Source organism: Trachurus japonicus, chromosome 7 (genome assembly GCF_045865225.1).
Source record: "Trachurus japonicus isolate A0001 chromosome 7, Traja_1.0".
Taxonomy (NCBI): Eukaryota; Metazoa; Chordata; class Actinopteri; order Carangiformes; family Carangidae; genus Trachurus; species Trachurus japonicus.
In genome coordinates, this window is record NC_140913.1 from 32,922,284 (window position 1) to 32,939,687 (window position 17,404).

At 40.6% G+C, this 17,404-nt stretch overlaps 1 protein-coding gene across 14 annotated transcripts; it reads left to right on the top strand.

The window, feature by feature from the left end:
• The first annotated feature begins 1,318 nt into the window (after positions 1-1,318).
• Positions 1,319-16,856, top strand: bcas1 (brain enriched myelin associated protein 1). 14 transcript variants are annotated; one of them, XM_085782909.1, is made up of 15 exons: positions 1,321-1,471; positions 1,620-1,702; positions 1,906-1,990; positions 2,745-3,055; positions 8,072-8,251; positions 9,249-9,308; positions 9,595-9,633; positions 9,971-10,186; positions 12,286-12,327; positions 12,480-12,545; positions 12,816-12,860; positions 13,452-13,574; positions 13,693-13,773; positions 14,573-14,779; positions 16,163-16,856. In XM_085782909.1, the coding sequence occupies exons 2-15, from the start codon at positions 1,664-1,666 to the stop codon at positions 16,241-16,243; spliced, it is 1,575 nt and encodes a 524-aa protein (XP_085639035.1). In that variant the 5' UTR covers positions 1,321-1,471; positions 1,620-1,663; the 3' UTR covers positions 16,244-16,856. The 14 variants fall into 14 exon arrangements, with proteins under 14 accessions (XP_085639039.1, XP_085639035.1, XP_085639037.1 ...); XM_085782911.1 differs by lacking the exon at positions 12,286-12,327 and adding an exon at positions 11,947-11,979 and having other exon boundaries at positions 1,322-1,471; XM_085782910.1 differs by lacking the exon at positions 9,595-9,633 and adding an exon at positions 11,947-11,979 and having other exon boundaries at positions 1,325-1,471.
• The last annotated feature ends 548 nt before the right edge of the window (positions 16,857-17,404 follow it).

Below are 17,404 nucleotides of genomic sequence, written 5' to 3' on the forward strand. Positions count from 1 at the left end.
ATACATCATCAAAGATAGGTAAGTGCTGTAACACAGTACAGTATCTGCAGCTGGGCAGCATGATGATGAGGAATCATGCTGTTTTGACCTGAAGCTGATATGTGGACTCTTCCTACAAGTGATACAAAAATCAATGGCCTTTTTGTGAGGGGTCGTGCCACTAATAAAACTGGTAGGCTGTTGCTCTGCGTTGGTACGCCATGAAGAGTTTGCTTGAGGTCTCTCAGCTGCTGCAAGGCCTCGCATGAAGTCAGAAGTGCAGAGTCCAAACAGGGGAATCCAACTCCCACCTCGATGTGCATAGCTATAGGATACAATCGGGACATTGTGTTCAAGGAATCTAGGCCTTGTCATAATACATTCAATAAACACAGCAGGGGGTAAAACACAGATAGTCTTACTACTTTGTGGTTTGTTGGATTTGGCATAAACAGGCTCGGATTCTTTTCCGGTTGTCAGTAGTGAAACAAATAAACAAAAGAAACAGTGTTAAGGAGCTTTGATCACTGCACATTTACTCACACAACAATATAACGATGAGAATAATAACAGAGGGAATAAATCAAATGATGAACTACTACTGTCAGTTTGTCTTTGATGGCTGAATGTCTCAGATGGCTCCGATCTGTGTCTATTGATACATTGATGCATTGACAGGCCTTCAAAGGCATTTAAATGTGACCACGTGGAGGCATTTGAAGAGAGATAATTTCATTACAAAGCTCTCTGTCTGTCTTGATTAGCTGTGATAATGAAGCAGATACTTACCCCTTGACTCAAAACTATCTAATTCAGTGGATATTTTCAGACACATGTCATTTTGTTTTCTTTTTCTTTTGGCTTCATATCAAACAAAGCCTAAAACTGAATCTTGAAACATCTTTGAATGAAATGACATGTTAAGTGACAAAAAGCTTAAAAGTTTTTCTCTTCAAACCGACAATGACCAAATTAAAGGAGCACGGTTAGAAGTTCACACATTAATTTATTTTTGTTTTGAATGTGTGAGAAACATGTCAGATCAATATCCTTAATACACATCCTGTTACTTCCTGGCTATACACTTGTCAACAAAGCTGCGATGCACCACTTTATCAAAGTATCCTTGATTGGACTGTAACTTCATTATGGTTATCAGGTTAATTTCAGAGAATCCACAGAGAGATTAGTGTGAGCTAATCATGTGCTCCTACCTGCAGCCTGTTGGGCGGACGGCGGGCTTTTCACTGGAGGAAATCCAATTGATTACTTAAAAACAGTCCCACCCATTTTAAGGCACATAAAATAGCCTGTTAACAACAGCCTATGTACACAGTTGGGCAGGATCGGTGACTACATCTTTCCGGCAGAGAGACAGACGCTCTCCAGAGTTTGTTTTGTTTGGCTGGGTTTTTTTCTTTCTTTTTTTTTTTTTTTTTTGGTCTTGAGGAGGATAGCCTATCATCTGCTTTACTTTCAGAGGTGCAACAAGGTAAGACATGACCGACATGTGAAGACAGAACCAGAGTACGAAGAGTAAGAGGTCAGAGGAGTTAGTTGTTAGTTGTTGTAAATCTTTGCTTGTCAGTGCAACACAACAAGCCTGGCTTTCTGTTTTTCTCAGTTTTATTTTGTTTCAGTTGAATTTTGAGCTGAAAGCTTTTTGGTCCGACCTGGGAAAAATATGGGGAACGAGCACTCCAAGAGCAAAGAGACAACCAAGGTAACGTGATGCAACTTATACAGCAAACCTGTACTGCTATTACTGTATTATCTATAGCACTGCGGCATGACACAGACAGAAAAAGTAAATGTTTTTTAAATTACCGGATCATTCAAATGTCTCTTTACAAAACCAAAGCATCTCCTGAAATCAACAACCCTAATGGACAATGCATTATTTTTGCTTTATCATTTTCATCATAGAATGGGAAAATTCATGACAAGCATGAAAATGGATCAGTGAACGGCATCACTGCAAACATCACATCTAATGGAGTGGACGTTGCTGGTGAGTGTTTTTTTTTTCTTTAACTTATCAATATAAATAACAGGAAAGTAATAAATGTCACTGACCTATCTGTAAAATAACACAGTGGTAACATTTTAATCCAGACACCGATAAAGGGGTTTGTCTGCATGAGAGAGTGGTTTCACTCTCCTTTCTTCTGATCAATTGTACCTTATCTTTCTGCACATTACAGACTGCACGGTACATCGGTTTGTGACAAATAAAATCAGCTGATCTTTCCATGGCCATGCTGGATTAGTCCTTTGGACTCCTTTAATACTGTGCAAACACAGTGACTCCCTGAGAGACTGAGTTGTCCAATGTCAACTCTAGGCGTAGTCTCAGACATTGACAGGGAACAAGTGTTTGACCTGTCATGATGTGGTTTGTGTTCCAGCAGTGACAATAATACTGTGAGATCCCCAGCGGTGCCAGAGTTTGTCTAAGAGCTCATGTTGACGCTGAAGATAATGTGACCTTCTTCAGTTGGCTAGCCCATATTTACTTCATGGAGCAATGCACAAGTAGATATCATGGGTTTAATGTTGCAAACAAAGAGTTCTCATCCAATTTCAATAACAAGCACTAGTCAGTACACAGATATCACATGTTACTATTGAATAAGCTTAATTGATGCAGCACAGACTGAACAAACATTAACTAGTTGTGCATTGAGTTATCAATGATCTACTTTGAAATTTGGCGCATGAAACAAACCTTTTCTTTATTTTGATGACTTTTTTTTCTTTTGCAGGTAACGGTGAGACCATAGTCCACCAAAACGGCGATGCCTTCTCCGTAAAGTCTGCCATAGAATCAAAAGAGCCTGTTTTCGTGGTAGTCGAGGCTGACTGTAAACCCGTCGAGGCCCAAGTTATTTCGGAAATTCCTGAACCCACAGTCCAGATGGAAGAGATCAAGAAAAGCAAAGAGGAAAAAGGTCGTCTCTTTGGCAAAATGTTCAAAAAGAAGGAACCACCGACAAACGTTGAGAATGTTCAAGAAAAGGAGACGTCAAATGAAGATCAAACGGATGGAAGTCCTCCGGCCTCTGATCCACAGCTGGTGAGTCGACCTTTTGTGTGAATTTCTTAAGGATAAGTCCAGTGATAATCTCTGTTTCTCTTCTGTTAACAAGTCCCATGAAAAGACCAAAACCAACAAGGAACTTATTCAGCGAACAAGTAAAGCCTGATACAGTATATCATCTTCCTCTTTACCACAGAGCTCCACTGTCGTCAATTTAATACATATCAATGGGCCAAATCAACACAGTGGAGGACATACTCTTCTTTATTACGATGAGCATTGACACTGTAGTCTATTTTGAATCATTCTGCTGTCTGAAAAACTGACCTGAAATACACAGTTTCCACCAATTTCAGTAACCCTTGCTAAAGTAAAGAGTTTTTGTGAAATTATTTAGCTTTTATCAATAAAACTTTTATATTTGTGTTACATTTTTTAACAATGACTTTGTCAATTACAATTTAACAATGACATTTGGGGCGTTTATAGTCCTGGAATGCTAAGAAATAGATGGCTATGGTCTTTTTGTAGGATTTGTTGATTAAAAGAAGAATACTGTTCTTGCCTTTTAATGTTTTACACTAATCTCTAAAATAATCTGCCTGCCAAACCACTTGAAATCACTTCCGAGTTTTTTCAATAATTCCACTTTTAACCACACATAAATCATTCCAAAAGTGTTTTGCAGAAGGAAAATTAGATCATAATAATGGGATAATGAGATGATTGTGTAATCTCAAACCACTTACATTACTGAGAGACCACAAAAATACACAATTGCATTGATTATTATCTTGACTAAATGTTGTGGTGTTAAGAATTATACTCAAAGTGTCAATGTGTTTAATCACCATCTCTCCAACAACTAACCATTCTGTGTAGAGCGGTCCTTATTTTTCTGGTGAAGTATATACATAATATAATCAAGAACATTGTTGGTATGTGTCCCAGAAGCAAAACTAAATGTATTTTATCTAAACATTAATTTCTATTGATTTTCGTGATAAAGGAGTTGATCTTAAATGAAGAAGAGGGTTTCATCATGGTCATCGCTCAACACCAAGAGGAGTTTGAACATCCACATCAAAAAGCTGAAAGTTCAACACAAACGGACACAAAATCTGAAGCCGATATTTCAACGCAAACTGGTCACGAAGGCGACACAACTATAATTTCTGAGGTCACAGACGAGGAGATTGTCATCATAGAGTCAGCAAATACTGAAGAAGATGCACTGAATGAATCTGTTGTTGTCATAACCGAGGAGGCTGCTGAACAGATGGCAAATAAGGAACGCTCAGACAATCAGACCGGCTGGATCATCAATGAAGACGTGGTCGCCACAGAGAACACACTGTTCAGAACGGAGCGGGTGGAAGTTACTGATTACTTTGAGATCCACCGCTGCAGTCTTGAGGAAGAGAGTCTCAATGGTACTGAAGAAACTGACCCGGAAATCCCGACAGAACCAGAAGGTGAAACGGTCGAGGAGGAAAATGCCAGCAATGAGCCTTTGGAGGTCTCTTCCAGCCTTCCTAAAGTAGTGGCAGATTGTGTTGAGGCGGTTTTCTCATCAGAGCCAACAGTTGATGAAGTGATTATTGAAGACATTAGTGGTGGAGCTGAAGATGTATCAGCAGATGTAAAGCTGACTGAAACCTCTGAATCCGAGTCTAATGATTTCACTCCAGAGGCTGGGGAAGAAAATGGTGTTCCATGCATAGATGAAGAGTCAGCGACGGCGGTGATTCAAACGGTCGAGGAGCCCAATCCTACACCTGCAAACCAAGACACAGCTGTTGAGGAACCCCCTGCCTTAATCGAGACAGAGATTCTGATACCGGAGGCATCTGCTCATGAAGAGGTCACCGCAACTGACGATGTACCAGAAATAAGCCAACAAGATGAACTCATCCCTGTGGCTGATGATGATGAGCCCTCAGAGAAGTGTGAGGAAAAAATCGTCATTGAGAAATCACCTGAAGATTCTCCTGAAGTGGAGCCTGAGCCAATTCCTGAAGATACCACCACTACAGATGAGACTGCAGCGACTGGTGAAGATTTGACATCTGACGAGGGACCAGAAACAGCTGAAGAATCAGATGCAAGTCCTGCCGTTGTCATTGAAGGTGATGAGGTGATACCAGAGGCAGCAATCAATGTCCTCTCTCAAGAATTCGAACTCGGTGCTACCATTCCCGAGGAGCCTGCAGCAGATGTCGGCAGCCCTCTGGTAGAAGAGGTTATTGCTGCAACAATTTTTGTGCCACTCTCAGGAGAGCAGGGAATCAGCTTCACCATTCCTGACGAGCCAGTGGAAGAGACCGACACCAAAGATGAGACAGTTGTTGAAGAGATGAATGAGGAGGAGGCTATTGAGACTTTACCCAAAGAATTTGAAACAGTGCCTGAAAGTGTTGAGGAAGACGCTGCTGTCCAAGAAACATCCACTGAAGAAGTCACAGAGGAAGTAAATGCTGAAGAACCTGTAGAGGACACTGGCATGACAGAGGAAAAAGCTGAAGTATCTGAGGATGTTTTGACACAAACTGAAATTCCTGAACAAATTACTCTCATTGCAGAGGAGCCTGAGCCATCTGCTGAAGTAGAAGTCACAGAGGCAGTCATTTCTGAAGAACCTGTAGAGGGCAGTGACATGGCAGAGGAGAAAACTGAAGTACCCGAAGATGCTTTGACACAAACTGACAGCATTGAAATCCCTGAACAAATTACTCTAATCTCTGAGGAACCTGAATCATCCACTGAAGTAGAAGTCAAAGATGAGACAGCTGCAGAAGAGATGAATGAGGAGGAGACCATTGAAACTTTATCAAAAGAATTTGAAACAGTGCCTGAAAGTGTTGAGGAAGATGCTGCTGTCCAAGAAACATCCACTGAAGAAGTCACAGAGGAAGTAATTGCTGAAGAACCTGCAGAGGACACTGTTATGACAGAGGAAAAAGCTGAAGTATCTGAGGATGTTTTGACACAAACTGAAAATACTGAAATGCCAGAAGAAATTACTCTCATCGCAGAGGAGCCTGAACCATCTGCTGAAGTAGAAGTCATAGAGGCCGTCATTTCTGAAGAACCTGTAGAGGACACTGAGGAAACAGAGAAAACTGAAGTACCCGAAGATGCTCTAATCTCTGAGGAACCTGAATCAGCGACTGAAGTAGAAGTCAAAGATGAGATAGCTGCAGAAGAGATGAATGAGGAGGCTGTTGAGACTTTATCCAAAGAATTTGAAACAGTGTCTGAGGAAGATGCTGCTGTCCAAGAAACATCCACTGAAGAAGTCACAGAGGAAGTCATTGAGGTTGTTTTGGTGCACACTGAAAATACTGAAACACCTGAACAAATTATTTTCATCTCTGAGGAACCTGAATCATCCACTGAAGCAGAGGTCCCAGAGGTAATCATTTCTGAAGTACCTACTGAGGACAGTGACATGGCAGAGGAGAAAACTGAAGTATCTGAAGATGTTTTGGAACAAACTGAAAGCTCTGAACAAACTCCTTTGATCTCAGAGGAACCTGCAGAAGAAAGCCCAAACCCTTGTGAAGAAGATGTGACCACCGAGGTGTTGGAGATGACACTAGAATCAGTCGTTGAAGTTATTTTAGAGGGGCTCGGAGTCATTGAAAACATAGCTGAGGAACCTGCAGATGCACAAGTAGATGTGCCACCAATGGAGACCACGGACGAATCTGAGCCTGGTGTTTCAGCCCAAGAAGAGGAGAACATTGCCCCGGCTGAAGCTCTGGTGGAAGATCCTGATAAAGATGCTCCACCTGTGGTTGAAGTAGAAGTTTTGGAATCGGCTGAACCAGCTTCTACCAACCCCGTTGATCCTGAAGAGCCTGTGGAGGAGAGTGAGCAACAACCACAACCTGAAGAGCTGGAAATAATCCCAGAGGCAACTGAAGATGAAGCGACAGAAGAGATTGTGCATGCAAATATTCTATCCGTGGTTGATGGGAACTCTGAAACGGATATTTTCGATCAACTGGTGGCAGAGAGTCTTGAGGGCGTTCTTGAAACTATTGTGGAAGACACCATTGCAGAAGAAGCCGAGTGCATCCTTGTGACCTCAGAGGAGCCAGGACTGGACATCAATGCCGAAGAAGAGACTGAAAAGATTGAAGAGAAGAATGAATCAAGTGTGACCACAACAGATTCACCACCGGACTCACACAGTGCTGAAGGTACCTCAGTCAGCATCACTGCCCTGGGAGCTTTGATTGATAAGTTGCAGTCAGCATGTACATCCGTTGTTGAAGAATCAGTGTACGGCCTTGGTGGTTTAGAGATATCCTCAGTGGGATACACCATTACTGTTACCATTCATGTGGGTCCAAAGTCAGACCAGCAATAAAATGTTGAAGAAATTAGCTGAATGTTGACTTTCTCTTGAAAAAGATTGATCTACCTCATTACAATACCATATACATGTGCTTTGTGGTATATGATAGTAATTGTGACTGGATTGTAAATTATATGCGTTATTATCTTCAATGCAAAAGTGGCTGCCTCCATTTGTATATATGATCAACACAAAGTTCACATTGTAAAGTACTCACACATTTTCCAATAAAATGAAAAATGAAAGCTTTTCTTCATTCATGTTTCTGTTCCTAATTTATTTGCATTATTTTGTATTTAATGACAAATGGTATACCAAAATTATATTTCCATCAAGCCAAAAAAAACAATGAATTAATAGGTATATGTGACTCAAAAATATAAATCTAATCAGGATCAAGGTCATTCTATGTTTTAAAGATAAGCACCATAAGGACACAGCAAGGTATTTGAGTTTTCTGACATTTCTCAAGGCATAACTCTCACACATTGTTGAATATCAATGAGTGAGGGGTGGGACACACACATTAATAAAAGGGTGATTGTTGACAATGCCCCGAGTAGGCAGAGGCATGGTTGGAATTGTGCTCCCATCTCAATGCTGCGATTAAGACACTCACTGCTTGCATATCAGCACCGCTGCTCTAACATAAATCTCAAAGGCTAATTCTTTGTGATGGTGTATAGGAGACAGCTAACATAAAGCAAGAATCAGAGTCACTAAAGGAGCCAGAGAGTGTGTCTGTAAACCCTGGTCCAGAGGAGGAAAAAGCTCCGGAAACTGACGGCAAAGACAAACAGCCAGTGGAAAACCAAGAGGACAGAGACCCTGACGAGAATCCAGTTATGAACTTCTTCAAATCACTAGTAAGTGACTCAAATTCAGTGTGGTTTATATGCTCTTGATGTTTCTTAGTATATTAAATTAGACTGCTTGGGGAGTTTGTACAAGTTGTTGTTTTAGATAACTAAATGTAAATAAATAAATAAATAAATGATGCATTGAATTGCTGTAATCAAAATGAAAAACGAAGACAAAAAGTTGTTTAAACAACAAAAATGAAGTTACAGTGTGTTTTATTTATTAGGCTATCTAAAGCCACTGAAGCCAAGACATTTGGTAATTTGCTGAATAAAGAGGAAATCAGTGATTGAAAAAAACAAAACAGAAAATCAAACAGTGATGTTTAGTTTTCAGTAGTTTGTTACAAATTCCTTTGACTGATGTTGAGGTATGTGAAACGGTGGGTTTTAAAAGTATCCATACCAAATTCTGCCAACATGACTGTGCCTTATGGAAAAGCCCAACAAGCAGCTATTGTATTTCCTCTTCATCATGCTGTCTTTTGGATTCATGCCGTTTTAAAGAGTTACCATTGCCCTAGCCTCATGCTAATCGAGTCTTTGAACATGCGGGAATGTGGTGGCCTATTGTTCAACCCATAGTGTGAGCTCACAAGGGAGGCCTGTGCGGTTGGAAGTTGAGATTCGTGAAGATAGAGCGCGGGCAGGCCTACGCCATCTCCGGAGCACAATAGCTGTCACAATGACAGCGCATGTACTGTATGTGCTCTGCCAGGGACCTCAGAGTGCACTCTGTGTGCCTTAGTAAGCTTACCATAAAGGCCTATGTCTGCATCCATGAAAGGCTTCTGTTTTATCTATATAATTATTTTTCTGTTCCTGTCACATCAACAAGATCCTCTGTGTTTGAACATTTTAACCCTGCAGCTGCATTATGTAACATAACATCCATGATGCTTTCACTTTTAGCATTTGATGGTCAGGCATTTTTCTTTTCTGTGTGGTAGATGCAAAAAGAAATTCTTGGAGACAGTTGATGTTCCTTTTCCTTGTTGCACAGGTGTCTCCCACTAAAACATCCAAAAAGGAAACAGCTACTCCTGATGCCACAAAAGAGCAGGTGAACTGGTTTTCAGGAAGTATTTACACTACATTAAAATATTTAGCTATTCAATATTATTTGGGAAATGTAAGTGTGATTTGCTGTAACAAGCAACCATTTCCATTCATTTCTGTTCCTGTTCTGTTTATGAATACGCCAGCTTTTCGGAAAAAAAAGAGAGAGAACATTTTATTTCTAAGGGACCATCATTTACAGGACATGTACACAAAGCTTTTTGCACATCTTTGTTTGCTTTGGTTTTGCTTTATTTCTCTAACTGCTTCCTTTTTCTGTTGCCAAATAGTCCCAGACGGAGACTCAACCAGCAGCGCCTACCACTACTGTGAGCATATAACCCATGAAGTGTTTTCATTTGTATAACAGATCCTAGAATTCAAAAAGGCGTATATTTCTGAGACATGGCTGGGTTCAGTTGAGCCATTAATTGTAGAAATGACATTTTATTTGCTAATTTTAATTGTATTTTTAATTGCATTTTGCATACTAATTAGAATTCTAACAATTTGAGTTGGAGGAAAGTATGATTGCGTGCACAACGTCATCTAAAATTACCATTACACAAAATATATCTATTGTTAAAAGTGACAGTGCGAATAGTTTCCTATGGGGTTCCTCAGCAAATCACTATTTCACCACTTTCCTCTGTGCCTCTTGAATAGGCTGCACAAGTATCTGAGCCTCCTGCAGCACCCAAAGGAATGTCTATCCCACCGCCGCCTCCTCCAGAGCCTCCAAAAATGGAAGTCAAAGCAGAACCAGCTGCCAAACCTGTGAAACCAACGCCAAAGGAAGAACCAAAAGCTGCTGCAAAGCAACCCGAGCCCTCAAAGGCAACATCAGCCAAAGATACTCTGAGCAAATTCTTCCGCCCAAAGGTAAATAAGCACTTGTAATGGGAAATGGCAAAGATCTTTACTGTACAAGGTGTTTATTTATGTAGTAGACTTGTCAGTGAGTGTTTGTTTCACAGGGTGTCAGATTATAACAGAGAGTGAACTATACTGTATGTGAATTTGAGGTATTGCTAGGTTTGAAGGCATCCAAAGGAAAGGCTGGAGCCAGTGCCCCCAGCAAGACGTCAGCAGCGGTACAGTAGATTATCATGTCCTCAAACTGACCACGGCTCATCCTGGTACTAACTGAACAAACGCTGTTTTGTCTGGAAGTGGCAGAAACTGAATATTAAGCTGTCACACAAATGTGACTCCTCAGTCAGTCAGACGTGCAGTTCAGTTATAGTGACTTCGGTCAGAAGCTTTTCAGTGCAGGAAGAGTCAGATATTAGCACCGCTGTTTCTACCACAGTCCATTTTCTATGAAATATGCAAACCAGTGTTTCATTTAATGAAATGATAATAGCTTGACATTTGGGAAAATAAATTTTTTTGCCCACAGATGAGAAGATTGATGCCACTGTCATGCCTGTGTAATGTTTTTGAGCTTGCGCTAGGAGCTGAATATCTTAGCTTAGCTCAACTTAGCTTTGCTTATCTTATCTTATCTTATCATCTTATCTCTTGGTATAAAGACTGGAAACAGGACCAAACATCTCTTGCTATAGACAAGAGACTGGAAACAGGACAAAACATTTCAATAGTTGAAGTTCTGCTACGTAGCTAATGTTAGCATGAGCAGAATAATTACCAGTCTAAGTTGCGAGTTCAGAACCAGATTTTATTTACTCACCCATAGCGATAGAAAGTAATGCTAATGCTAATGTTATCTCTTGTCTCTTACTTTAGCCTACCTGCTTGCATGCTAACCAGCTAGCATCAGCCCATCTTGTTACTTTCTGACTGTAGCTCCAAGCTGTTCAGAGAAAACTACGTAGTGAAAACGCATTTAGTTTTTTGCACTGTCAGCGTCACTATGACAACCAGCTTCTCCTGTAATCATCATAAATGATGGGCAGGTACCACATAATGGAAACATGGGATTTAAAGAAGAACTATGCAGGATTTTTCTTTTTTTCGTTAAAGCAACTACAAAGAACTTTTAACTGGATATGCAAAAGTCTCTCATTCCTGTTCTCCACCAGACGAAACAGCACTCAGACTGGAGATGGCACGTGAGCCAGATCAGCGTCTTTATGACAGTAGCCTTCACACTAGAGCTCATGCAGTCTTCATTCTGGCAAAACACTACCACTTTTGTCCACAGGGGTCGCCAAAATCAACACAAAATGGTAACATGGTAGATGATAAATAACGTTATCCACCGCTCCATGGATTTATTTCTCACCGGCTTCTTTGAAAACAAATGCACATGGAGGAGGAGGGTTAGAGACACAGAGGAGGAGACACCAGACTTGTAGCGATACCTCGCCCCTATTGAGTCTAAAGCTCTTGTTAAGAAAAAAACACCGTAAAGAAACCACATGTCGTGGCAGAGAAAACTAACAAAAAGCTCCGTTAATCGGTGTTGATATGACAGTGGCATTCATTTTCTCATCAAATGATTCCCAAAATGTCAACATGTTCATTTAACCAGCTCATGTCCGTTATCATTCACTGCCATTAAGCTTTCTATGCATTTTTTTGAGGCTCTGGGGACATTTGCATTTGCGACACTGCGTTTCTTTGTTGACTTTTTTTATTTTTTGCTAACAATAAGAACTCGTTCACCTGTCCCACAGACAACCAAGGACGCACCAGCTGTAAAAGTGCAGGTAAACCAGCATCTGCCGAGCTGCATTCAGGGACTGTTGTAATAATAAATTCTGCTCTGTGTGTGTGCGTTTGTGTGTTTGTGTGTGTGTGTTTAAATCAACCTGCAGGGGTTTCTTTCAGGTGTCTCACTGGAGCAGTTGATTTTTTTTTTCTGCTTTGAACTGAATTATTAAGTGTATTTACCAAGCATCTGTGTTAGGCTATAACAGACAAATGCTTGTAGGGGAAGATTACAAACATTTTTTTGCTCGCTTATTTAAATTAGCATGTGCTCAGAATAATCAAGCAGAATAATCAATCTGCAGGAGGCACCAGTGGAGGCACCAGACACAGTTGTACAACTCCAGGTAAATCAAAACAGAGTTGTCAACAATTGGGTTTTTTGTTGTTGTTAGATTATAACCTCATCGTCTGATTACATCACATCACCCTGTTCTAAATTCAGGAGGACTATTTATTTATTTTTTTGACGTGTTCTCATTCATTTGCATTCACTCAGACTGAAAATGAGGTTGAACCTCAGGAGACAGCCGAGGAGGCGACACAGCCTGTTGTAGGAGAGCAGGTAAATCAGAGAGAAGTGCTGGGGAATATTAAGTCTTCATTTCTCTTCACTCTGACATGATGTCATTACAGATGTACCAAATATTACGCTGAAACAGAAACAATCTTTCATGCATTTCAGTAAAAAAAAAATAATTAAATGAGGCTATTTTTAATTGGTTTGATTAATTGAATCTTTCACATTGAGCTCCACTGTTTTTCCAACATGACAGATGATGAGTCAGTGTTTGAACTGATGGGAAAGCAAATTATAACTTTTCCCTCCCTGCAGATGGATGGAGTCGATGGGGCTCCACAGCTACAGGTGGAGGCCGAGGTAAAAAAAAAAAATTAAAGGAGTTTGACATTTTTTGGGAAATATGCTTATTTGCATTTTTTTTTACACTTTAAATACAGATCTGAACAAATAGCAAGTTAAGATTTTGTTACCAGACCCAGGCCAGCTTGTTTGCCCCTTGCTTCCTCTTCGTCTTCATGCTAAGCTAAACTAAGTGAAGCTAAGCTAAGCTAAGCTAAGCTAACCATCTCCTGGCTGTGTAGCTTCATTTTTAATGGGCAGATATGAGGGTGGTACCAATCTTCTTATCTTACTCTTTGAAGGAGAGCAAATATGAGTATTCCCCCAAATGTCAAACTATTCCTTTAAAGAAAGACAATCTCTTTTTTCTTTCACAGAAAATAACTTGTTTTTTGTTTTTTTCTCCTTTCCTGTGGCTGATGGTGCGGGGGATCTGCTTTTTTTTCTGCCTCCTCTCTCTCTCTGTGATCTTGGATATTTTCCCCCCTTTTTACCTCTTCTTTGACTTGCAGGTGGCAGATCTGTCAGCTTCAATGATGGCCATGCCTTTAATTTGTAAATAGCTCATGATATGGTATTTTTCCCTCTTCCCTGCCATTTTGATAAAAGAAAGCGGATCCCTCAAAAGCTGGCACCCTGGAGGCTGCGGCGAAGCCAGAGCCGCCGCCGCCTGCTCAGGAGGAGAAGAAAACAGCCTCCAAATCATCCTTCCTCTCTCTCTTCAAGCCCAAAGTAAGCACCCTTTGAAAATATCTGAAACATCTCAGAGTATGAATTGTGCTGGAATTACTACTTTTTAAAGAAAAAAGTAAATAAAAACAGAAAAGTAACAGATTGATGTGAATTTGAGGAACTGTTAGACCACATGACCACAAAGGTCCAGGCGGCCTCCACAAGTGGAGTTCGGCTCCTCAGGAGAACCACTGGTCTGGTAAATACAGTCAAATTACCTCTGGAAAAAAAAAGCTGCATCATTAACCAGAGTGATTCTATTAATTACACCTGGTATTAAAACCTGTTTGTTCTTATATGTGAGAACTAGGGGTGGGCATTGCCAAGGACCTCACGATACAATACGCATCACGATACTTGAGTCACGATACGATATGATATTGCGATATCCAAATTTTGCGATATATTGCGATATTCTACATAGTTCACTGAAAAATGTGAAAGGCATTATGCATCTTAAAATCCGAGTTGTATAGATGATAGTGATAATTCATGGGACAAACTGAGTCAAAACAATGTAATTCAAATTATCCATGCCATTTTATTGTAACTATACAAGCGCAAGTTACAACAACATATTTGCATGAACAACACACTGTCTGAGGCAGCAGTACAGTGACACCTCGCGGAGCAGAGGTGCAGAAGTTGTACTGGATTTACGTCTGAAACATGGTTTATTATTTGAAAAAAATCGATATATCGATGTATTGATATCGTATCGCGATACAAAATATCGCGATATATTGCCGTATCGATATTTTTGCCCACCCCTAGTGAGAATCATAACAACTTATATCAATGCTTCTCATAATGTTATGACAACCACTAAGACAGGCTGGGCGCTAACAGCAGATGAACATCTTAATGCCTATTCAAATGTCATCCCAGAGTCTCTCATCTGCACCTAATGAACTTGTCTGCAGCAGCACAAGAGCTGGTGTTATTCTCTGTTGTTGCTCCAGGAAGAACCGGAGTAATTTAGCTTCTTCTTCTCTCAGGCTGCTGAGCCCAAGAAGGCGACCTCTGCCCCCGGAGCTGCAGGAGCGTCAGGAGCAGCCGAGGCCAAGGAGGAGCCCAAAGCAGCGGCTGCTGCTGGTGTAGATAATAAACAAGCTTCAGCGGCCTCTCAAGCCGGAGACGATGCAGCTAATGTTCCCAAAAAACTGGAGAAGAGGAACTCCATCCATCTGTTCTTTAAAAACCTGGTAAGCGTAAAAGCATCACTCTCCCAAGTGTTAATGATTACATCTTTAAACTCAGACAACACCCAAAGTTTATTTTAACCCTCCTGTTGTCCACCTGGGCCAAGGAAGGAAGAAAGGAAGGCAGGAAGGCAGGAAGGAAAGACAAAGGAAAAGTAGGAAGGAAGGAAGGAAAGAAGGAAGGAGGGAGGGAAGGAAGGAAGGAAGGAAGGAAGGAAGGAGGAGGGAAGGAAAGACAAAGGAAAAGTGGGAAGGAAGGAAGGAAGGAAGGAAGGACAAAGGAAAAGTAGGAAGGAAGGAAGGTAGGAAGGAAGGAAGGAAGGAGGGAAGGAAGGAAGGAAGGAAGGAAGGAAGGAAGGAAGGAAGGAAGGAAGGAAAGACAAAGGAAAAGTAGGAAGGACGGAAGGAAGGAAGGACAAAGGGAAAGATGGGAGGAAAGAAAGGAAGAGGAAAAGGAAGGAAAGATAGATGGAGGGAGGGAACAGATTTGTTCAAGGAAGGAAGAAGGACGGAAGAAGGAAGGGGAAAGGAGGGAAAGAAAGACGGAGGGTCAATTGGATCAAAAGAGGAAGGAAGAAGAAGTAAGGACAAAGGGAAGGAAGGAAGGAAGGAAGGAAGGAAGGAAGGAAGGGAAAAGGAGGGAAAGAAAGATGGAGGGTCAATTGGATCAAAGGAGGAAGGAAGAAGAAGTAAGGACAAAGGGAAGGAAGGAAGAAAGGACAAAGGGAAAGAAGGGAGGGAAAAGGAAGGAAAGAAAGATGGAGGGTCAATTGGATCAAAAGAGGAAGGACGAATAAGTAAGGAGGAAAGGAAGTAAGGAAAAAAGGATTGGGTAAAGAAGGGAGGGAGAAAGGAAGGAAAGAAGGAAGGATGGAGGAAGGGAACCCAGAAAGACAACAGGAGGGTTAAAAACTGCTGCACATGCTGTATCCTATATGTTATACACGTTCCTGTCCACCAGATGGCAGCAGCAACTCACTGAGCAGAGAAAAGGTGTTAAAGGCCTCTTCATCATGTTACGCTTCCTGACAACTAACTGTGCATAGTTTGATTTTAATAACTTATACATAAATTTGACTTTGTCCCAAGTGCAGCCTCGTTCAGAGGACACACACACACACACACACACACATATTATGCGCAGTGCAGCAAGTGATAAAGTTTAAATATTAATACAGATTCATTATAAATGAGAAAAAGGGGGCAAAACAAAGAAGTAAAGTAAAGTCAGAATTAAAACTAAAAATCCACCACGAAGGACGGGTTTTCGATCAGATTTCACTTCGGCTCTTAAAGGTTCAGAGTCAGAGCAGCAGAGTAGTAAAAAGTACTGTAAATTATAATAAAAACATGATCTCCATTATCTTGATTTTATTTTAATTTCAGGGTCAGAAACGTCACTCCACAGACGCCGGAGTCCAGACGGAGCCGGTTGTTGTCGCTCCAGCAGCAGAGAAGGCCAAATGAAACCAAAAACAACACTGAAGTCTCCTTGTACAGACTCTATCTCTCTCTCTGTTACTCAGTCTTTATCTTTCTCTCTCTCTGTCTTTATCACAATGTCAACACCCTTGAATTACTTTAACCACTTTATTTTTCTGTTTTTGTTACTGTTTAGAAGTTACAATATGAGGAGGAAAGGTTAGTGGATGAAATGGTAAAAGCAAGTGAGAAGGAGAAGCGAGCAAGTAGATGATGAACTGGAGGTGATTAGAAATGGCCGACGTGATGGTGAGGTCGTTGAGATACACACACATACACACACATATTTATATATATATAATATAATATACAAATATACTGTACATAAATCTGGTCATATAAATGTCTTGACGAGTGTCACAATGTGAGTGTGGAACCTTTTCTACAGACATTTGATGTGACTTCTCTCTAATCTAATCATGCATCCTAACCCCGCTGGGCTTATGCAACATACAGTACCACGCTTTTTTTTGCTTTGGGCAATTAATTAAAAAAAAAAAAAAATCTTCCAACACACACACATAGTGTCACATAGTCTCTATTTTCTACAGGAAAATCATCATGCAGTTGTAGGAATGCAGAAATAACATTGACAAAAGTAGAGGAGCGCGTTCAAACTGCACTTACAGATTTTTAACTTATACATACTGTATACGTCATATTATATTGGGCCATACAAGAAATCACAATCTTTAGTACTCTTCTATATTGTAAAGTATTCATGTTAACAAATACATCTGAGATGGTGAAACAAAAAAACACACACTGTGTCATTTCTGTGCATCGTAGCTTTTAATTTGACAGCAGCAGCACTTTGTGTCGAGTCGTTTAATTGACGTCTAATGGTGTTTAGAGTCTTTTGTTTCGTTTTGATTGTTTTTTTGTTTTGTTTTTTTTGGCCATGTGTGCAGTTGATATCCTGCTTGTGTTTTGCCTTATGTGTACGCGTGTCTTGTTGTGTAACTTCAGTTATCTTGAAGACAATAAATATGTTCAACCATTTATTAATCCGTTCTTGTCAAGGGCGTAACCATGGAGTCAACATTGGGGGGGACCAAATCTCTCTGTTTCTATATATATATACTGTATAGCCTATATACCGTACTTTCTGGACTATAAGCCGCTACTTTTTTCCCCGCCCCGGTG

Bases quoted from the DNA above. Each gene is read 5' to 3' on its own strand.
- bcas1 (XM_085782908.1), top strand. From the start codon at position 1,664: ATGGGGAACGAGCACTCCAAGAGCAAAGAGACAACCAAG. The intron at 8,252-9,248 runs GTAAGTGACTCA...CTTGTTGCACAG, and splicing joins TGAACTTCTTCAAATCACTA to GTGTCTCCCACTAAAACATC. The intron at 12,328-12,479 runs GTAAATCAAAAC...GCATTCACTCAG, and splicing joins ACACAGTTGTACAACTCCAG to ACTGAAAATGAGGTTGAACC.